This window comes from Lolium perenne, chromosome 3 (assembly GCF_019359855.2).
Source record: "Lolium perenne isolate Kyuss_39 chromosome 3, Kyuss_2.0, whole genome shotgun sequence".
Taxonomy (NCBI): domain Eukaryota; kingdom Viridiplantae; phylum Streptophyta; class Magnoliopsida; order Poales; family Poaceae; genus Lolium; species Lolium perenne.
This window is the reverse complement of record NC_067246.2, coordinates 223,267,127-223,290,441: the sequence shown is the minus strand read 5'-3', so window position 1 is coordinate 223,290,441 and position 23,315 is coordinate 223,267,127. Positions and strand designations below refer to the sequence as shown.

The 23,315-nt window shown below is 49.7% G+C and overlaps 2 protein-coding genes across 2 annotated transcripts; one reads left to right on the top strand and one right to left on the bottom strand.

Annotated features, from left to right (window-relative positions):
• Positions 1-9,949: 9,949 nt before the first annotated feature.
• Positions 9,950-14,272, bottom strand: LOC127343490 (zinc finger BED domain-containing protein RICESLEEPER 1). Its single transcript, XM_051369622.2, has 4 exons — positions 14,127-14,272; positions 11,471-13,525; positions 11,305-11,375; positions 9,950-10,317 (listed from the first exon to the last, which is right to left on the bottom strand). The coding sequence occupies exons 2-3, from the start codon at positions 13,500-13,502 to the stop codon at positions 11,305-11,307; spliced, it is 2,103 nt and encodes a 700-aa protein (XP_051225582.1). The 5' UTR covers positions 13,503-13,525; positions 14,127-14,272; the 3' UTR covers positions 9,950-10,317.
• Positions 14,273-15,778: 1,506 nt separating this feature from the next.
• LOC127338548 (protein STRICTOSIDINE SYNTHASE-LIKE 10-like) lies at positions 15,779-16,977 on the top strand. Its single transcript, XM_071827451.1, has 3 exons — positions 15,779-16,026; positions 16,126-16,420; positions 16,471-16,977. The coding sequence occupies exons 1-3, from the start codon at positions 15,779-15,781 to the stop codon at positions 16,975-16,977; spliced, it is 1,050 nt and encodes a 349-aa protein (XP_071683552.1).
• Positions 16,978-23,315: the final 6,338 nt, after the last annotated feature.

Sequence of the window (23,315 nt, the reverse complement as noted above, 5' to 3'; positions counted from 1 at the left end):
AGGGTAGTGTTGTTTTGAGAGGGAGAGCACCTCGCTCAGGTAGTATACCGGCCTCTGGACGGTTTTTCCTTCCTCTTCTCTTTCAACTACAACCACTACACTCACAACCCGGTTTGTTGCAGCTATGTCTAATAGCATAGGCTCCCTTTCTAGAGGTGAAGCCAATATAGGCGCTGTGGCCAGCATTGTTTTTAGCTCTTTAAACGCCGCGTCTGCCTGAGGGGTCCAGACGAACGTATCGGATTTTTTCATGAGAGCATAGAGTGGCAGAGCTTTTTCTCCCAACCTGCTTATGAACCGGCTTAGCGATGCCAAGCTTCCGGTAAACTTTTGCACATCCTTGAGATCGCGCGGTATAGTCATTCTTGCAATTGCCCGGATTTTTACCGGATTAACCTCAATGCCCCGGCTTGATACGAGAAAGCCAAGCAGCTTGCCGGCAGGAACACCGAAGGTGCATTTTGCCGGATTGAGTTTCATCCGGAATCTTCTCAAGTTACCAAATCTTTGCCGGAGGTCATCGATTAAGGTTTCTTTTAATTTAGTTTTTACTACGACATCGTCCACATAGACTTGCACATTTTTTCCGATTTGATCAAACAAGCATTTTTGCATACAGCGCTGGTACGTTGCACCAGCGTTGCGCAAACCAAAAGGCATGGTGACATAGCAATAAGCCCCGTGCGGGGTAATGAACGCAGTTTTTATTTGATCTTCCTTTTTCAGGGGGATTTTGTGGAAACTGGAATAGGCATCCAGGAAAGACAACAGTTCACAACCAGCAGTGGAATCAATCACCTGATCGATCCGGGGCAAAGGGAAAGGGTCTTTCGGGCAAGCTTTGTTCAAGTTGGTGTAGTCGATGCACATGCGCCACACCTTTGGAGCTTTTGCTTCTAGGTTCTCTTCTTTCTTCTTTTCGACCAGCACCGGATTGGCTAGCCACTCAGTGTGCAGTACTTCCACGATGAAACCGGCGACCAGTAACTTTGTCACCTCTTCTCCAATGATCTTTCTCCTGTCTTCAGCAAACCGGCGCAGCGGCTGCCTTACTGGCTTCGCATCTTTCCGGACATTTAAAGAGTGCTCAGCCAGCTCCCTCGGAACACCTACCAAATCATCAGTAGACCAGACAAAGAGATTCCGATTCTCACGGAGGAAGCTGACGAGCGCGCTTTCCTATGCCTCATTCATGCCGGCACCGATACGGACGGTGCGCTCAGGGTAAGCCGGGTCCAGCACAATGTCCTTTGTTTCTTTTGTCGGCTTGAATGCCGGTGTGCCCAGGTTTGCACTCATTGCCGCTAAGCTCAGCTGTGAGGACTGAGCCAGCGCAACTGCAGTTTGCATTCTCCTTTTTTCCTCTGCAATCACCAGTGATTCTGCTAGGTTTGATCCGGCTGAAGCGGTTTCCAGTGAGACTTTATAGTTTCCCACCACAGTTAAGGGCCCACGAGGTGCCGGCATCTTCATCTTGAGATATGCCGTGTGAGTTGAGGCATGAAAGCAGCCAGTGCCGGTCTTCCCAGCAATGCATGGTAAGGACTATCTAAGTCCACCACTTCGAACTCAAGGTTTTCAACCCGGCAATTGTCACGTCCTCCAAACGACACATCCACCCGGACTTTTCCAACCGGTGCGCAGGACAGGCCCGAAACGATTCCATGGAAAGTCGTAAGTTGGCTGAAGCATGTTTTCTGTTATGCCCAGCATATTCATGGTGTGCCGGTACATGATGTTTATGCTGCTCCCATTGTCTATCAGCACCTTGCTGAATTTGACTCGAGCGTTTGGCCCTTGCATGATTGGGTCCAAGACAAGAGCATAGCCACCCGGGTTAGGCATTATCTTGGGGTGATCCTTGAACGACCAAGAGATCTCTTGATCTGACCACAACATGTATTTTGGTACCGCCGTCATCACATCGTTCACCTCCATAGAACGGCGATGCAGGCTCTGTCTGTCGGTTGGCTCAGTGACGAACACAACGTAGCACATATCTGGGTCATGGTAAACATTCCGGCCCAAAGGTGCCGGTGGAGGCGGTTGGCCATTGCCCTCTCCCACCTGGTTAACTTGCTGGTACTGCTGCCGGTTTGGCTGAGGCTGTACCGGTAAAGCATTTGCTCCGGTAAGCGGTGGTGGTGGTGGTAGTTGATGATGTCGTAGCATATCTTGAGATGGTGGTTGCGCGGTGGAGCACCCTTGTGCTTACGCATCTTTTACTGCTCCCTTGAGCATCAAGTACTTGGTCCAAGAACAGTCCTTCGTCAGATGATTTGACGGGTGAGCCGGATTCGGTGTGTGCCACCGGCAAGGTTGATCCATGGCGGCTAACATGGTGTACTTCACAGGTTCTTGCCAGTTCTTTTTCTGGCCCCAGGGTTTCTTTTCGACCCACTGTTTCTTAGGACCCGCCCATGGCTGCGATCCGGTTCTTTGCCTCTGACTGCCGCTGGCCTCAGAGTTCTCTTGTACAGCAGCAACTTGCTGCGGACCGTACCTTCGATCCGGGAAATCTTCCCTTCTTTTGTTGTTCCGGTTATCCCGGTGTTGCTCTTGGCGCTGCTGAGGCGGGTTTGATTGTTCCGGCTCAGCTTGTACTGCCGGTTGCATTGGGTCTCCCAACGCATAGTTATCCGCCACACGTATCATTTCCGCCAGCGTTGTCGGCATGTTCCGCTGCAGCTTTTGCCACAACGGCGAACCTCTTCTGCACCCACTGCTAAACCAAGCAATGGCTTGCGCCTCTATCACCCCTTCACAGGAGTTCCTTGTGGTGTTCCACCGGGCTAGGTAATCCCGGTCTGTTTCATTCGGGCGCTGCACGCACAAGGCGAGCTGCTGCGGCCTGTTTGGCCTCCGGTACATGCTACTGAAGTTACTCACAAAAGCCTCCTCAAAGACCAACCAACCGTTTATGCTTCCTGCCGGCAAGTTGTTCAGCCAGATTCGTGCCGGTCCCACCAAGAATGATGGTATGATTCTCACGGCCCAACGCCGGTTTCCTCCTCCAGCTACGGTTCCTCCGCCACCAGCGACGTATACCGCGGTCACGTAATCCGCGAGCCAGTCTTCCGGCTTAGTGGTGCCATCATATGTTTTTGTGTCACGGGGCAACTGGAAGTTACGAACCGGTGGTCCTTCTTTCATGATCCTTGGACCAAAACACTTTGGGCCCAGAGGACCTTCTGCCTCGATCATTTCTGACAAGTATACTCTATCCAGACGGTGCCTCGCATCCCGTTCTAGCAGGTATCTTTCTCCCAGGCGTTCTCCCAATGGGTTCCGGTATGCTGCTGGTCTTGTTGAATCAACCTCGTCATCATGCTCCAGTACCGCGGCCCTTGCATGTCGGTACCTTGGGGGATCCATTTCCTCCTCATCATACGCTGCCCTTGCAGCTCGATAATTTTGCCTGGTTTCGTGTCTACCGGCATGATTGTTTCCGGCATAGCCTCCTTTGGCATAGCCTCTGTCTGCCCCTTGGCTTTTTCTACCGGCATCGTGTTGCCCGGCTTGTTGTTTTCCGGCAAGAACCGGATCATACACAGTCATCTGCTGCGCATTCATCTCTTTTTCTCTTCTTCTGTCCGGATGGGGGGACGAGGCCTGCCCGTGGGACTTGCTACCGGCATTCTTTGTTGAACGCGCGGACTTTGAAGCCACAGCTTTGTTCAGCTTAGCAAGCTGCTCAGCGTTTTGCTGCTCGATAGTTTCAAGCAGCTCCCGGACGCGCTCTTGTTGTTTTGCCAGAGCGTCCCCGGAAAGCGATTCACACAGCTCTACCGCAGCCTTAGCAGCTTTTATAGTTTTATCCGGGCTATTGTACTTAGGTTTCCCTACGATGCTAACAGATGCAGAGACACTTTTGCCGGCAAGAACTTCCTTACGCAAATCCTGATCTAGATTGCGAGCCTTAAGCCGGTTCTCCGGTATCCTAGCAGCATGAGCGCTAACAGAAGCAAAGCCGTGGGCAGCGTTATACTCACGTATGGTTAGGTTCAGCTCGCGCTGCGCCCTGACGACGTCCTTGCCGTTCTCGAGCAGCTTCTGGCGCTGCGCCTCCAGCTCCGCCTGAGACGCTGCCGGGTCGATGTTCTGCGCGATGGGCGTGGCGAGGACGCTCATCGCCGCTTGGAGCGGTGTCTCCGGTAGCGTGGACGATGCTCCTGCAGCGCCTGCGTCGCGTTCCAGCGGTGGCTTGCCCGCACGGGTTGATGCCGCACGCCCAGCACCTTCTTCCACAGCTTCTTTGCCGGTGCCGACCACGCCAACCATCATCACCTCCACCCTGCCGGGGGCGCGGCCAGCATGTAGCCACCTTGGCGGATCCGGCGCCACCAGCACCGGCGAAAGGCGCTGGCGCATAGGGACGGTGCCGATGTAGACGCGGTGGCTTCCGAACTCGATGATGCGGCCGTTCTTGGGGAAGATGCCGCCATTGGCGAAGCAGCCTGCGTTGTCGTTGATGAAGTCCATGGCGTAGATGCGCTACACCAGCGCGGACACCGTACGCTGGCCGGCGACGTCGAGGATGTCCGCCCGAATGTGAACTCCAGCAAGCGCCACTTCATGCCCCACGGTGGGCGCCAACTGTCGTCGTGGCGAACGAGCAGATGCCATGGGATGGCTTAAGTTGGGGCCGAATGGGCGCAAGAGGATTCGGGGGAGGGTTGGTGAGTAGATGGGATGAACTTCCGGATGCTTTCCTCAAGAACTCAGCCAAAGGCAGTGATACAAGAAGAAACACACAAGGAAGAACTCTGCTCTAGATCACTCTCTTCATTGATCTTAACAGGTTTATGGATACAAGGTTCATCTAGAGATCGACCATCCCGGATACGGGTGTGCCCCCTCTCCTTATATAGGGGAGAGGGTGGCTTACAGAGCAAGAAACCCTAATGGCATCTTTGACTGGACAAACTACTTTACAAAGTAACTTTAATCATAGATGACGCCGGGGTCTTCTTTAATCAGGGAGGCTGACGTCCTCCGGCTTCTTTTAGCGTCATCTTCCTCTTTGGCGCCAGGGCTTCGTTTAAAGCTACTCTGCTTAGCTCATCTTTGTCCTCTAGCTCTGAAGAGAATCTTTGACCAGTCCTGCCGACATGCTCTTCTTACCGGTAGCCCGGTGTCTTCTTTATCCGGTTCCGGTATACCCCTCTTGGGGATACCGGGTTAGCTTTACTTAGCCAAACACTTATCTTTGTGCTCCGGTATAAACATTAAACCGGTATCTTGATGGCTCAAACCATCCGGTTTGGCATGCCTTTGGCATACCGGGGGTCATCCCCCAACAAGTTCCAACCCTACAGTAATGCATAAAAATATCATATCATACCATAATATCCACAGTAGGAATTACATAGATAGATCCATAATCATACACAGCACATCATATGGACTTCACCAATGATCATACATAGAGAGATTGGATCAAGTTACCACCACAAACACATTGTCCAGGGGGGTGGACTACACCCCTCTCATTATGGAGAGTGATGATGAGGCGTTGGTGAAGGAGGAGAGGCGGGCGGAGGCAATTTCGGCAGCGGTTCCCCCCTCCAATGTTCGTTCGGTGGCGGCATGCTGACTATTTGTTTAGGTGTTTCTGTGTTACGCCCTGCCTCCTCTCTGAGATGCGTCAGGGGGCCTTTATATAGGCCTTTTTAAAGGTCAAGACCATAAGGTAGGGCTTTGGATGGACGATTGTGGATCCTCGAGGTGGGAAAGAAGTGGTGTGGCGCGGGCAGGAGTGGTGGCCGCACCACCCAGGCTCTTTTGTCCTTCAGGCCTCCGTTCGTGAGATTTCAGGACTCTAGAATGTTCGTCTTCGTGAAATATTGATCATCGAAAAAACCCAGATTCATTTGACTTCGTATAGGTCCCTGAAAGTAAAAAAATATACACAAACAAAGATTTCATGAGTTATAACCAAAATAAGAAGGATCTTTGGAAAATCCCCAAAACAGTATAAAACATGGATATAACATTATATAAGATGCAAATATGTAGAAATATGTGGCAATAAAATACAAAAATCATGTGTGTATTTTACATGCATCACCCGCTCAATGCGCACAGCCGCGTGAGGAGCAGCACACCGTTAGGTTGAGTAGTACAACACGGACCAACTCGAGGCGGGTGTCTTCGCCTCTGGGCAGCACAAAGTGAACCACGTGGCACATCGAGGCCGTGTTGCAGGCTTACATGGCGTACTCGTCCTCCGACGAGGCCAAGTGAGGCGCCGATATCTCCTTGTCCCAGGGCGTACTGAAGCACTGCGGAGGCCGCGTCCGCCTGCACCAAAATGCGGTGGCACTGATCTATGTGCCACCGCATTTTGGTCCCCTGTTAGTTGCTTTCCGCCGCGCCTAACGCGTAGATAAGCGTCGCTGCATCTTTAGTTGAGCGCCGCCGCCTTTTGGTCGCTGGTGAAGTGTTACCACCGATGCCTCTATCGTCTTAGGGTTAGGGTTAGATGTAGGTCATGCTAATGTAGGTCTAGGTTAATCTTTAGTTAGTGTTAATGATGAACTTTGCCTTAATTATGTTGAAGACTAACTAATGTTGTGAAAAAAATCCCGCGAACTAACGACCGGCGAACACCTCTCCTTTTTCAAATATCTAGTATGAATTTGTGTTATCGTACGACTCTGCGTACTAGATAACGCATATCCAGCACCCCGATCCGAGATATGTGGGTTCGGATTATCGGGGATACCCTAGAGTTGCTCTTATCCGTGTATTTGTGTTGCTCCTCCTATGAAAGCTTTGTCTTGGTGACTTGGGAAGAAGGGACTAAGAAGAACAAGCTTAATACCGGACTACCAGGTCCCGAGACCGTCTAACTTTATAGCGGTGTGTGTTTGTGAATCATGTGATCTGGGGAACAAGACTTCCCAGTTTCACGTGGAAGGGATCACTTCTTGATCTTGCGGGGAGGGTGGTTCTGGTCAAGGCCGTGCTTACAACAATGACTATTTATTGCATGATGGCCCTTGACTTGCCTGTGTGGATGATTAATGCTCTCGAGGGGCTTTGTCGTGGATTCTTGTGGTGTGCCAAACCTTCGGCTAAGGGTGGGGCATGCCCCCTAGCTTGGCCTTTGGTTTGTACCCCTACGAAATTTGGTGGGATTGGTATTAGGAACCTCCACTTGCTTAGTGAGGCATTCCGTATGAAATGGCTTTGGCTTTGGTCTACATCAAACGATAAACCGTGGACTTGTGACCGTTTGCCTTGCTCGGATCAATCCAGAGCCATTTTCCACGCTTCGGTGATGCATGTGATTGGTAATGGCGAGTTTTGTCTTTTTTGGCAAGATAAGTGGATTGATAACCAAAGTGTCGACATGATTGCGCCTCTACTTCTTAATTTTGTGGACAAAGGTGTCCTTTGTTCTCGCACTGTGGCTTAAGGGTTGATCACGCACCGTTGGGTTCGTGACCTCTCCGCGGGCCTTTCAGTCCCGGCTTTGGTGCAATATCTGCATCTATGGAACAAAATTGTTGGACTGCATCTTCTGGAACATGAGGCTGACTGTTTCAAGTGGACTTGGACTACATCTAGTGACTTATCGGCCAAATTGGCATACTTGGCCTTTATTGAAGGTCACACTCTTTGGCCTTTACATGATCCAATACGGAAATGCAGGGCTCCTCTGAAATTCAAGTTATTTGGTGGAAAGTGGTGTGGAACCGCTGTTGGACGGGTGACAGGAGATTTCGCCATGATCTATCTAATGATGACTCCTGCACCTTCTGTCTTCAATGTCCTTTTTCGAGGAGCATTTGGTTTGAGGTCTTGAGAGGTCTAGCTCGGTCCTCTCTTGCCCCATCTGCCATGGATGAGCTCCTTGATTGGTGGCCGCGGGTGCTTAACACGTGGCCCTTCAAACTCCAGCCTCAAGCGTGTTCCCTTTTCCTCCTGGTGCTTCAATCTATTTGGATTGAGAGGAATAATCGAATCTTCAAGAACAAATCAAGGACGGAAACGCTTTTGTTAGATGCCATCGTTAAAGAGGCAGACATGTGGAAGCTCGTCGGTTTGTTGTGAGGTTTTTCTCCCTTTAATGCAGATCTGTGTCTAGGAAGTTGTAAAAGTGGATATTTGTATTTGGTTTTTCTCCTATCTATAAAGAAGGCGTGCTTCCTGAAAAAAAGACTTCCCAGTTTGTACAGTCAGCATTATCCTCTACTAGAAGAGAGAGTCGAAAAAGAAGGAAAACGCTTATGAAGGTTAAGCCCCGAGGTGCTTAGAGCATCTCCAGTCGCGTCCCCCAAACCGTCCCCCAAAACGCGTCAGATCGAGCGTTTGGGGGACGTGTTTTGTTCGTGCCGCGTTTGGGGGACGTCGCTCCCCAATTCGCATCCCCCAAATAAATATTAGTGCATGAAAATAAAGGTTTTCATTCAAATTTGATTATATATTACAAAGTTTGAATGAAAACGGCTACATTTCATCTAAACCCTAGCCTACTAACCGCCCGGCGGTACGTTCTACGGCCCTGCCCCATCGTCGCCTCCCCTCCGCCGTAGCTCCTGCTGCGCGCGTCACCTCTCCATGCATAGGGCGGTGGCCATACGCCGCTGCTCCAGCAGCGTGTCGTCGCCCGCCCTCCCCTGCTGCGCCGTCTGGAGGGAGAGCTCGACGGCGAGGTGAATCTGCGCCTCTTCGCGGGCACGGGTGGCATCCTGGAGCTTCTTCTCCGCTTTGAAGGACTCGACTAGCGCGCGTTGTTGATCGGCCGTCTCGTCCGGGTGCGGCCCGTTGTCGTCGGACCACTCGAAGTCGTCGTCCTCCTCCTCCGCCTCCGCCTCCGTCTCCTCCTCCCCAGCCTCGGCCTCCGTCTCCTTCCCCTCCTCCTCCATTCGCGCCTCCAGGCGCGCCGCCAACGCATCCACACGCCTCCACCAGGCCGCCAGCGCCGCCTCCCGCTGCTGACGCTCCTCCGCCACCAGCTGCAGCGACCGTCCATCGAATGCCGCCATCGGCGCTCGATCGCCTCGCGCCGTTCACGGTACTGCGCCTCCTGCTGGCCAATCTCCTCCGTCCGGCGCCGCCGCAATGGTGTCCGCCAGCGCCTCCTCCTGCCATGCTGCTGCCGCCGCGCTCTCGTCAGCTGCGGGGTCAGGGGCGTAGAACGCCGCTTCTGCCGCCGCGTGCGCCGCCTCACGCTGCTGGCGGGCCTGCTGCTCGAGTGCCTCCCGCCACTGCTGACGATGTGCACGCCAAACCTCCAGCCCTCGCCGCCTCCGCTCTTCCCGGGCGGCGACGTCGATGTTGAACTACAAATCCGGTGGTGGAGGTGGGGGAGACGGCGGTGGCGTCATTGCGCAGTGGTGGTGGACGAGACAAGGGCTTGTGGCGGAGAAAGGGGTGCCGGTGGCTGTGGTGGCTGCCATTGAGCCGGGAGGGCCTTTTATAGACGGCGGCGTCGGGAAGAAAATGCGGGAAGAGGCGAGAAACGACGGGAAGAAAGCGCGGGAACACGCGTTGGCGTGCGAACGCCAGCGACGCGTGGAGGCTGCGCAGCACCGACGAGACGTCTCGCCTGCCCCTCCGTCGCCATTAAGGCAAAGATGCCGTCGTGTGTCACTGCGCGCGAATAACTTCCTTCGCGAGGTAGGCGACGATTAGGTTAAAATTCAACGTGCCACTGACGGGTCAGTCCCGCCACTCTCCGCCTCGCTTTTCGTTGTGTCTGGCGTGCCCGGAGCGTCCCCTGTGGGGCGGGACGGGCTCGGGATGCCGGACACCGTATCGGACCACGCCGGATAAAAAGCGGCTTTGGGGACGCGGCTGGGAACGTTTTTTGTCCGGCGCGCCCCATATCCCTTTGGGGGACGCGACTGAAGATGCTCTTAGATACACATCATTCCTTCCCCGCAGGAAACGTGAAATCAAACCCTACTTTGGATGCATACACGCTCGATTCAGGTACTTTGTAAAACTGACGATAATTTTTTGGCATTAGCTTCCAAATACTCAGTACAAAACACTGCTCAACTCCAAGCGTCCCAAAGAATGTTCATATAGCACAACGCCCAGGGAAGAGACGTTTGGAAATAACTTGGATGAGCAGCATAATACAGATCAAGTCAACCATACAAGTCGTACAGAGCAACTGCTAAAAAACTCCTCTTGTACCATTTTTAGGGGTAACACTAGGACCCTCATTGTACAGATAGCCTAGAACCAGAGTGATACATTTACAAGATAAAGTTGTTGGATCTTCGACAAGGGCACCAAAGAAACAACATTCTTATACCTCTAGTCTCCTTGGAAACCCTTCCATCGAGAAGAATGAAACTGCCAACAAATTAAACTGGTCAGACGTAAGAATCACGGTGTCTCAGTAAAAAAAACGATACCCATGGGCACTAGCACCCAGGGCATATTTTAATAGAAGGAGCTATGAGCCGCAAACTCCCGTAAGACGGGACTCCAACACGGGTTGCGGGGCAGCAAGCTAAACTCCAGCTCGAACCACCTGACCCTCTGGTCACTCTCAAGAAACTAAAAGGACACATAATATCTTGTTTTGTTCTTTGACCAATCGTGAAATGTCAAGGCACCCGAAAAAGAGATCCCCAAATGGCTAAACTTGGTATCCTCCTAGATCAAGAAAGCTAAATGGACATTTCAAAGGCATCACCATTATAGTGGTAATAGTTTTGGATGGGATCATACTATGGTGATATAATGCTCAAATATGCATACACATGTTGTCACTGCAATTTTCAGTCTTCAGAATATGTGACTAATTACCCTTAATATAAATATAAGTAACCAGTGAACTAGTACATGAGAAAAGTTCAAATTCATAGCATCCTGATAACATAAACGAAGAGGCCAGTATCAACTGAAGTTCGCAACATAAAAGAGAGGGCAGATCGCGAGATTCGACAATAAAATACAAACCACTAGTTTACTACTAGTATTTTACTCCAAGCAAACAAATGATCTTCGTACACTAATGTCAAAAACACAAACTTGGTTAACAATACAAATACCCGTTCAATTTGATTATAAAGATTATACTTACGGTTAAAAGACTTTACTACAAAAAGAAGAGGCCCATTTATTATATTCATAAAACAGAAAAAGGTGCAAGGTTTACTTTTTCCGTCAAGAAAGGTACATGTTTCACAAGATATCACTTAGCATCACTAGAAAGTGGGTTGACATTACGACATCAAATGGAAAAAAAATTCAAGTTAAACTACTGGCATGGGTCAAAACTGAAGCAAGCAATTCAACAGAGGCAAGAAGAAAACAAGAAAAGGTTGTATTTACCTAATTTGGGGCTACAATCATTTCATCACCACGTGGTGCTTTATCATCTGCATGACCATCTGTATTAGCAACTGCAGAAACAAAGAGGAAATGACGCTGGTAAGTGTACATTAGTGTTTACAAGAGTAACTCAAAAGTGAATATATCTGATGGGACTTGGTAATACCTTCTGTGTCTGCACGTAACCAGTCTTGTGCGCAGACCAATCCCTCAACTGTTGAAGGATCCATAGTACTGAGATACTCATTTAGCACCCGGGCTTCACTATCCAATGGGATGATAGATACAGGGATAGCTAGAATATCACGAGCCATTTGAGAAAGGACAGGATACTTTGCCGCAAAAGACTTCCACCATCCCAGGATGTCAAAATTTTCTTGATTCCCTTCTTTTTGACGATAGACAGCTTCCTCGAGATACATGTCCAAGTCAGACTTTAAGGACTGGCCTGATGATGATTCCTGAATATACTGATCAAGTCCCCGTCGGGCATCTGATAATGTGATGCGAGAGAAGGTCTTAGAGTCATTTCCATTGCTATACACAGAGCTCATGCAAGAACTACTATTTCCGGTGTAGAAGAGAACAGATGGATTCTTCAATGAATCTGCTGAATGCTCATAATCATTGCACAGACTGGTAAAATTTTGCTTGATGGCTTCTATTGTCGCCTTTGCTGTAAATTGGTCATTTCCATAAATCAGCTGAAAAAAGTACTCAATTGACTTCATCTTGTACCGAGGATCCAGTATAGATGCGAATGCCATTACTTGCCTAGTAAGATCCCAGTATCCCTCAAACTTTTTCAGCATTCGGCCAGCCATTTGTGCAACAACTGGAGATGGACTATTGCGCCAGGTGTTCAAAAGGACATGGATCTCACACATGTCATTGAAATATAGGTTTGCAGTCGGGTTTTCCACTGGAAACTTCTCCATTGTATTATTGAGCGCATCAAGTATTTCGGTGAGGGCTTTCACATCAGCCCACTCCTTAGGAGTCAAGAAAGCAGCATAGTGTGATTCCTGTTCCGCAAGGCGCAGAAGCACATCATGATAATAGCATGCAGAATCAAACATTAAGTAAGTGGATGGCCAGTTGTTAGGCGAATCAAGAACTAACATTTTTTGGTCAATCTGAAGCAGCTTTGCGGTACCGAGAAACTTCTGAAGCCGCTCTTGTGAGAACTTGACATTCTGAATCATCTCGCGGACTCTATTAATTATGTCGGATGTTTCTTCCAAGCTTTCTTCAACTGTGAGATTCAGAATATGTGCACAAGAGCGTACATGGAACAAGTTTCCGTTTAACAGGAGAAGTCTCCTAGGCTGCAGAACTCTGACAAGCTCTGTGGCAACACTGTCTCCAGAGGTACAGTTGTCTAATACAACAGCAGCTAGCTTCCTGTCAATACCCCACTCTTGCAACTTCTCCAGAATTAGGTTGGCAATCTGGTTGGCTGTGAAATGTTCATCAACATGCACAAAGTTGAGTATTTTTTTCCTGAGTTTCCACTCATCACTGGCATGATCAATGTAGTGGCAGGTCAAACACAAGTAGTCCATCTGTGTACTTGATCGCCACATATCAACTGAGATGCTAATCCGGCAAGGGGTCTTGAGGAGCACATCCTGCAGCTTAAGCCTCTCACTTGCGTAAATTGCCATGCTATCAGCTCTCACAATGTCATACGACACCATGCTAAACTGTGGCTGGAGGTTCTTAACAAACTTCTGGAACCCCAGATCATCCACCATTGAAAACCGGTAGCCATGCTGGACAATCATACGGGCAAGGTCTTGGCGGCTGAGTTCTTGATCAAAGTGTGCGTTGTCGTTGTCATGATCATCACCAGATGCATGCCCATCGCCAGGCCGCCCAGTAGAAGATTTGTTGTTGAGGATACGTCGTACAATAAGCTTCCGACGCTTACCAGCACGGCGCGTAGAGGTGGTGGTGCAGATTGCAAGGTGGTTGCGCAGGTGCGTGGTGCCTGACCGGCTAGTTGCGGTGAGCTGCTTCTTGCAGTGGTTACAGATTGCGACACAGTTCCCATCAGCACGGCGCTCCTTGGTGAAGTCCTGCCAAACTGCAGACCGCAGCTTGCGTGCCCGTGGATTGTGCAACACGGGCACAGCCGCCACTGTGGTGCTCATCGTGCCGGCAATCGGCACTTCCATCGCCGCCGGTTCCAGCATGCTATCGCATATATGCTCACCAACTGCAACAGGTCCAAAGAAATATCATGAGAACATTCCATGGTGGATACTACTAAACCTATGTGAAGTTAACGGAGATGAACCATGATGCTTCATCTTTCGCAGAAAGAGAAGATAAAAAGAGAAGACTTTGTACACTCCCCTGACGAACTGAAATAAATGGATGATGACCTTCCAACTTAAAGACTGCTCGTACGGTACAAGCATAAACTCGCACAGTCGCACTACAGAACGCAAATGGCATCACAAAGATTCGGCTTTAATTTCGCGAAATGCTGGGAGCTGCCATGCCACAGAGCAAATGAAACATACACGAAATCCCTTGTCAAAAATCCCCCTTTTACGGCCTTACCTACCTACCAAGTCTGAAAACCCAAATCCCCCAAAATTACAACACAATCAGCCGCAACAAGCAAGCGATCTCCGTAATCAAGGAACTAATCGGCCCAGAGGGGTCCTCCTCCCACCCCCAAGCTCGAGCCCCAGGAAATGAACACGAGATATCTCCCAGGCCCCCTTGAGGTAGGGTTTATGGCTTGGGTAAGTGGACCCGATAAGACGGAGGATGCAGAGAGGCAGAGGGCGGAGGGCGGGGAGACTGACCTCGTCGGAAGCGGCCGGCGGCGAGCGGTGGTGATGGGTCGCGGGGAGGGGACCCGCAACCCGATCCGGTGGGGGGTTAGCAGATCGGAGTCCGGGCCGACGAGGTGTGGGTTGCGACCCATTACTGCTGGTGGTTTTGTCGCCGTGGTGGGTTTCGGGTCCGCCCTGCGCGATGGACGGCCGCGATGCCACCACGTGTGCCGGCTTCTGGCTTCGGTGTGGTGGGCAGAGTTGGTACTTGGTTGGAGTTTGGAGTTTGGAGTTTGGAGGCCGGTGGACTCGGTTAAACGCGAACGGGTTCAGTGTTCAGATGAATCCCGCATTTTCACTTCAAGAAACTCATGGGAGAGCTGCCACCGAATGGTAAACTGTACTTTTCAGAATTTCGCGTTCGTTGTACTTTCGGAAAAAATCAGAGAAAGTTCTGTTAACGATCACACACATAGTCCATACGGACCATAGTTCATACGAATCATAGTTCATACATAGAGCAAAAGAAACGGCGGTGCATCTACCTACGACCGCTAGCTACGGCGGCGCATCTACCTACGGCGGCTAGCGCGCATCAACTACGACGGCGACGGCGACGCTTCATTCGATGACGATGACGCCCGCCGCGCGCTCCTCCACCTTCTGGCGCTGCTGAAGCTGCTGCACCGCCTCCTCCGCCGCCTTCTGGCGCTCAATGAGGCGGAGGGCCTCCTCCAGCTCGGCGTCGTTGGCGGCGGCCTCGCGGAGGCGGGTGCGCTCGGAGCGCCGCTTGATCCACGCGAGGACGCGCGCCTCGTCCTCGTCGGAGGCGACGTAGTCGCCGTTGACAATGTCTTCTTTTTCTTCGGATTCCTCGGAGCTGAACCCCGAGGAGAGGGCGGGCGGTGGAGAGGGAGTACGGCTGCAACAGCGGCGGCTGCTGCTACTGCTCCCTGCACCCGAGGAGGAGGCACCGCCGTAGGTGTATGGCACGAGGGAGAGAGGCGGAGTAACTCCCCAGTTGGTCCAGCGCCGCACCGCCTGCTTCTTGCAGCCCATTGAGCGGCTTGCTTTGAGTTCGGCGCTCGTCTTGAGGAGCTGGCCGCGGGCACCGTAGCGCGGCGGGGAGGCGGTGGGATGGGGTCCATGTCGATCGCGGCGGAGCGTTTGGCGTCGACGACGGTGTGGATTAGGTGGTGGTGGTGGAGTATTTGGTCGCTCGAGGTTCGTCGGTGGTGGCGAATTTCGCGAGGGAATGCGGCGGAGTAGATAGGGTTTCTGCTCGGGTCCGGCGACCCGAGCAGCATATGTACCGTCTGAAGCGGGCTTTGTTCGGGCCACTGAACTACGTTTATGGGCCGGCACCACTATACGGGCGCTGCACGAAGCGCAAAACCGAGCGCGGCCCCTATGTCGATGGAGTTTTTTTTTTTGGTTTTGGGCCTATTTAAGGTAGCTGCTAGAGCTGCTCTCACAACGGGCCGACCCTAAACAAACTGAGGAGTCCAACGAGCCGACGATTGGGTCCGGCATGATTCGTCTTTTCTTTTTAATTTTAAACCATGCAACTTATCTCTGTTCTAAGGTCGGTGGCTCGGTGCTTTAACATGCATGGACTCTACCCCATATATAAAGGCATAGGCATTGCGTTATGCAACAGATTCCATCGTGATCCACGAGAGATGGGGCGATTAGCAGCGATACTCCTCGGGCTAGCCTACATGCTATGCGTAGCCACGGCCGACCAGCTCAAAACAACCAACACAAGCTCTTGCCATCATCTCCAGCTTCCTCACGGCGTCACCGGCGCCGAGAGCCTTGACTTCTATGGCAAGAACGGGGTCTACACGGGCGTCTCCGACGGCCGTGTCCTCAGGTGGGGCGGCCGCGCTGTGGGTTGGAGCACCTTCGCCTACAACGCGAATTTCAGGTCCGTATATAAAATAAATGGTTGAGCATCGCATTGTCAAATAGATCTCTATTGGTTAATTAGATTTGTTTCAATTACGTGTGACCTGCATGTGTGTAGTAAGCTTCCTCTATGCTCGGATTCTTCGATGCCATCGGTAGAGAAAGAAAGCATATGCGGACGACCGCTCGGTGTCCGGTTCTACAGGAAAACCGGCGAGCTATACATCGCCGATGCATACTTTGGGCTCATGAAGGTAGGGCCGGCCGGCGGTGAAGCCCAGGTGCTAGCGAAAGAGGCGGACGGTGTCCCGTTCCACTTTGTCAACGGCCTCGCCGTTGATCAGGCTACCGGCAATGTATACTTCACCGATAGCAGCCTCAAGTTCACCCGGAGGTCACGTCTTAATTTACTCGTAACATACACTGAATTTACTTGATTTCATGCTTTAGCCATTATGAGCAGGCACTCAACGGTGTCTATATGTGCAGGGATAACTTCGAGATTATGAGGAACCACGACGACTCCGGTCGCCTGCTCAAGTACGACGCGCGGACGAAGCTTGTCACGGTGCTTGTGGCCAATAGGCCGTACCCGAACGGCGTCGCGTTGAGCCGCGACGGTACACACCTGGTGGTGGCGCACACGGGGCCATGCGAGGCGCACAGGTACTGGCTCAAAGGACCCAAGGCCGGCACGTACGAGCTTTTCGCGAAGCTGCCCGGGTACCCGGACAACGTGAGGCCAGACACGCAGGGTGGTTTCTGGGTGGCGCTGAACCGGGAGAGTCAGCAGAACGAGACGGCTCCGGTGCCGAAGCCGAAGCACTTGGTCGGCGTGCGTCTCAATGCCGACGGCAAGGAGGTCGAGGAGCTGACGGCCGCCGCGGGTGTCACGCTCAGCGAGGTGGCGATCTCGAACGGCAAGCTCTGGCTCGGTTCCGTCGAGCTTGACTACATTGGTGTGCTTTGATTTACAGTTATGTGATAGAGTTGTTTTGTTACAGTACCGTGTCGTTGGCGATTGCGTGATTAGTTTGTACGTAGAAGAAGAGCCTTGGCGATTGTGTTTGATTAGCTAGTAGAAGAAGAGTTAATAAGATTCATAGCTTCGTAAGGTTTAAAGTCTCTGCCGTCGTTTATCTGGAGATATAGTATTAATAATGAATATAGATATTACACAAGTACTGTTTTCTTTCTGTTCAATCTTTTGAAGTTACATATTCGCATGTATTTAAATATTATTATATTAGGGAAAGTTGAGACAGTAGCTAGAACTAGCATACGTAATTCTTTCTCTATATGAAACAAGACAACAAAAGAAAAACATGTTCGGCACTGCAGGCCAGTTCTTCAGTCGGAAAGAGAGAAAACAATCTTGAATTGTGTGGTTCTTATTGGAAGCAACCTCTTGTTTACTATTCGAAATGCTGAACCAGCTTATAAACAGAATCACACACCCAAACACAAGATCCAACCAACGGCTTGTACAAAGTAAATAACCTCTTGTTTCTGCTATCCTCCTTACGACAGCTACTAGTTTGTGATAACCCTCGCATCCATACGTTCAGTACAGCGAACTTGAAAAGGATGCAGCTCTGGAACCTGTGTTTAAAAAAAAAAAAAAATAAAGATAGAAGATTTAACTTAATTGAGCGCTTCTAGCATGGCACCTCGATGTCGGCTCTTCGCCACCTGGAGCTGTAGGTGGTTCCAAGGGTTGGGTTGTTCGTCTGTCAATGCGGTACGCGAGCTGGGTTCGCGCGCGCACTAGGGGTCGCGCGGGCTCTGCTTGCCCGCCACGTGGCCGCGTTGTGCCGCTTCGTCTTCACACACTCTTTTGTCCCATGCCGTACTGCAAGTTTGCTGTTTTAGTGCTTCCACAATGTACTAACACAAAAATAAATAAAGAAAAAAGCACTGCTGCGTAAAAAAGCACCGCGAAAAAAGGCAATGCAATGCAATAATACTGCAGCGCAACAAAGTACAAAAAGGCAGTACACCGCCAAAAGGAGTGCAACGCAGCACAAAAAGACAGTGCAGAGACGGTGCACTGCCAAAACACAGTGAATGAGCGGTGCACTGCCAAGACACTGCGCAGTGCAAAGCGATTCAAGGCAGTGCATAGGCGGGTCCTCTACCAGGACACCCCGCCGTGCAAAAGGATCGAAGACAGTGCAACGTGGTACAGAAAGATAGTGCATGGCGATGCAACTACCAAGACAATGCTTCTTGCAAAAACGATCGAAGGAAGTGCAATGTGGTATAAAAGGCAGTGCATGGGCGGTGCACTACCAGGGTACCAAGCCGTGCAAAACGAACGAAGTCCGTGGAACATAGTATAAAAAGGTTGTGCACGAGTGGTGCACTACCAAGACACCGTGCCGTGCAAAACGGTCAAAGGCAGTGCAATACAAGAAAGTGCAACTTGGTTCAGAATGACAGTCCATGGGTGTTGCACTATCAGGACACAGCGCCGTGCAAACCGATCAAAGGCAGTGAAACGTAGGCATGAAAGAAGTGCAAAAAATCATCAAAACCTATGAACATGAGATCTAGTTTTGAAGATCTCGACGCAACTAGCCTAGTCGTGAAAATAGAACATAATTTGGGCACTTCATTTGAAAGATATTCACTTTTCTGTATTCGAATCTAGAAAGAGAAAAGAGAAAGGTATACATATGCAGTCAGCTTTTGCCACGTGTTGAGCAGGGAGAAATTGCATGCAGGCAAAATGTTGCTGGTTGGCCGTCACGTGCCTGTGACAGACGAAAAGCGGAGCTCGCGTCCATACACGTGCGCTCATACTAGTCAAAATGAACTTAATTTATTAAATAAGGAAAAGTCATAGAACCAAGTTTTAGTGTTACGACCACATCGAGGTTAAAGTCTACTCTCCCGCAATCAGAAAACCCAAATGTTTCGCACCGGCTAGAACCCACATTCTACCTTTCGACTTGATTCTATCGAAGATGATGGTTGGCGTAGTGCTCACCTTTTTTAAGGTTCTCGCATTCCTCTCATTCCAAATATCTCAAGTGACTAGCATGAGGAGGGAGGCCATAGTCTTCTTTCTCCCGTCGTGAGCAAAGATCATTGAAGTCCACCAACATTCCACACTGTCAAAATCACTCCAAGGAGTAAGGATGGAATTTTACCCACGGGTATGGGTAGGGTATGGGTACACTTTTATGCCCATGGGTAGCACCCATATATCCCACCCGTCAAGTCATGGGTAGGGCGTGGCTATATCCTCGTACCCACGGGTATAGCCATACCCTGCTCGTTTATTGTCAATTTTGTATGTAGACACGTCTACTTTGTCGACTTACGAGTTAGAATATGAGAATGTGATTTTTATAGTTTTTTAATTGTTATGTACTCAACTGCCTAAGTTGACATAATTAATTTTTTAATCAAATTTGTTATCAATAAATATAAAATTGCGAGTGATTTGTGTACAATTTTACCTGCCCACCTGGTACCCAATGGGTATGGTAACCCATCGGGTATGGATATGGGTAACGTTTTATACCCATGGGCATGGGTATGAGTAGAATTTTGTACCCATTGACTATGCGAATATGGGTATGGTACTGTTCTACCCTGCCCATACCCTACCCATTTCCATCCTTACCAAGGGCCGGGGGGGTCAAAGTCGTGGATGTGAAGCCAATTCCTATTCATAACGGAGAAGTGGCATTTGAATATAAGATGGGTTGTCGATTTGTCATGGCAATGGCATAGGGGAAAATCCTCCCATCAGACCATCCACGTCTCTGAAGGTGGTCTATCGTCCAAATCTGGTTTTGGATGATAAGCCAAGAGAATAGTTTGCATTGGGGGGGGGGGGGGTGAGCCTTCCAAACGACCATCTACATGGAAGAGTGAATAGTTCCGGCTAATTGAGCCTTGTAGGCTGACAAGCAATAGTATGCCCTGTTTGCGGTGAGCTTCCAAACAATACAGTCCGGCACAACATCTTGAAGAGCGATTTGAGAGGTGTGTTTCCAAAGCAAGGTAAAATCGTGAAGGTTTTGGACAGAAATGTCTGCGTTATGACAAGATGAAGGATCCAATCGCCGTTGTTGATGGATTTCCGGACGTTCCAAGTTTTCCACTTATAAATAGCATAGATGGATGGCGCAAAGCACTTGGGGCTTAGCCCATCGGCCCAAGGATCATCACAAAAACTAACCTAATTTCTGTCTCCAATGGTGACTTTAGTTAATGAGAAAAATAGCTCCAAGTCCTCCCTGTTGCAAGGGCTTTCCATTCCAATCCAACGCATATCCGGTGAAGTCCAAGAAAGCCACGGCCAACGTAGGCGTAAAGCTCTCGCGAATTTATCCATGTTAAGGATACCCAATCCTCCAAGGTAGGTAGGGCGGCAACCCGCGTTCCAATTGACTTTTACACTTTCTGCGGTTAGCTTTTTCATTACCCTCCCAAAAGAAGCTTCGCATTACCTTTCTGATAGATTGAGGAGGTTCCACATGGACCTCAAGGGCTATCAGTCGGTAGATGGCATGTGAGGTAAGAATCGAATTGACTAGCGTCTTCCTCCCGATGATGTTGAAGTATCTTCCATGAAGAGGAGCAAGGCGCGCCGCTGCTTTATCTTCGATGTATTAAAAGTGTGATCTCTTGAGGCGCTACAACAGAATTGGAAGGCCAAGGTATTTCATAGGAAAGCTCGTGGTGGTAGCCGATAGGTCTTGTAGAACATGCACAAGGTCCACCTCATTCCACCGGATAGGTGCCACAAGGCTCTTCTCAAAGATTGTCAAGAGGTCGGTAACATTGCTAAAGTTGTTCAAAATATGCGCAAGGTTGGACACCTCCACATGGTTTGGGCCCATAAAGATGGTTGCATTGCTGGCATATAGAGATGTTCGGAACCTCCCTCCCCTACTAATACGCCTCAAACGTATCTATAATTTTTTATGCTCCATGCTTGTTTTACACCAATTCATACATGTTTTGCTTACACTTCGTTGCACTTTTATGCATTTCCTGGAACTAACCTATTGACAAGATGCCACAGTGCCAGTTCCATTTTTTCTGTTGTTTTGTATTTCAAAAAAGTTGTACAGGAAATATTCTAGGAATTAGACGAAACAAAAGCCGAAGTCAATAGTTTTTCGTAACGAAGACAGAGTCCAGGGGGGTCAAATAAGTGGCGCAGGGCGGCCAGACCACACCTAGGCGCGGCCTGGCCTTGGCCCGCACCTAGGGGTGGTGTGGGCCCCTGGCCTCCACCGACCTCGCCCTTCCGCCTATTTATTCAGGATCTCGGGAAAACCATGAATACCCAAGCCTCCGCCCACGAAAATTTCCGTAGCTCCGCCGTCGCAGACAAGATCCGGGGGACAGAAGTATCTGTTCCAGCACCCTGTCGGGACAGGGAATTGCCCCCGGAGCCATCTCTATCAACTCCACTGCCATCTTCATCGCCGTTGCTGACTCCCATGATGAGGAGTGAGTAGTTCTCCCCCGAGGCTGAGAGCTTTACCGGTATCTATGTGGTCTATCTATCTCTCCATGTATGATCTTTATGTGATCATGAGCTTTGTAATCTAGTTGAATAAGTAGATGTTATGCTTCGACTATTGTGCTACTCAAGTGGTTTTATTATGTGATCTCCGGGGACACCTTGTCCAATGGTGTGAAGGTGACAGTGTGCACACTGTGTTTGTTTCTTAAGCTTAATTTACAGAAATACTTATGAATTGTGGTGTCTAGTTAGTACCATCTTTGTATGATCAAAGTGACAGCGTGGGGCATCCATAGATTGGGAATGTGAACTTTAAGGAATGCTTATGCAGCCATACACAGTGAATTTGTGTTTGTTATCAAACCAGAGAGTGGTTCAGAGTAGCGTACTGAAGAGATAATATCTATGTATTCAATTATGGTATCATTGTTGAGAGTGTCTACTAGTGAAAGTATGCTCCCTAGGCCTTGTTTCCAAGCATTGAAACACTGTTTACAACCAGTTCTGCTACATGTTTGCTTGCTGCCATTTTATTTCAGATTGCAATTACCACTTACAATCATCCATATTACTTGTATTTCACTATCTATTCGCTGAACTAGTGCGCACCTATACACCTGACAAGTGTATTGGGTGTGTTCGGGACACAGGAGACTTCCCGTATCGTAATTGTAGGGTTGCTCGAGAGTGATATCTTTGACCTCTACCTCCCTGAGTTCGATAAACCTTGGGTGATCCACTTCAGGGAAACTTGTTGCTATTCTACAAACCTCTGAACTTGGAGGCCCAACACTGTCTGCAAGAATAGAAGTGTGCGTAGACATCACCTACCGAGGAGGCGGCTAAGGAGGCAGTGGTCAGTGGCCACTTGAAGGATGCGTTGGAGAGGGTCAATTGCGATATCAAAAATTAAGGGGGAGAGCGGATCCCCTGTTGTAGGCCACGTCCATCCTTGATAGGATCACCCAGGATGCCATTTAGGAGGACTCTCGACGAAGTGGTGCAAAAAAAGGTCGTGAGAGAATTGAGGAAGCGTTGTGGAAATCCAAGGCATTGAAGAAGATCAAGGATGTAGTCCTAACGAACATGATCGAAAGCTTTCCTAATGTCAAAGCTTGAAGAGAAGTACCGCCTTCTTTCTTCGGTGTAACCATCTCGCGTAGTTGCGGAAGAAATATGAAGTTGTTGTGTATTCTCGTCGACTTTATGAAAGCACTTTGGGAATGAGACACAATGTCGTTCATGCGGGGGGAGGGGGTGGGCAAGCAGCGAGATAGGATTTTTTGACACAATCTGCAAATCAGGCTAATGGGTCTAAAGTCGGAGATGTCCTCCGCCCCTTCTTTCTTGGGAATAAGGACAATATTGGAGGTGTTTAGCCAATGTAGATTCCTAATGTTGAGGTTGGAGAAGCGTTGTATAACCTCCATGTTGTGGAGTTTAATAATTTCCCAACAAGTCTTGAAGAATTTTCCATTGAATCCATCCAGGTCGGGTGCCTTATCGGAAGGCATGTCCATAATGGCATCCTTTACCTCATCCTCCGAAAAACGATCATCCAAACCATCCAAGGTCGATGTTGGGAGGTAAATGGGTTCCCAATTGAAGGATAGCTTTCGAGGCATTGGGAGTTCAATGGATTCCCAACAATTTCGTGTTTGCGTCCCTTCTCGATGGTTTGTGAGTTGTGACCGGTGAGCAACATGAGAGATATAATGAGGAGGTTGTTAAATTACACGATGCCAGAAATATAGATCACTATCTGGCGTGATGGACTTTGGTTAGGGAAATAAGAATGATGGTGAATCTGGCGG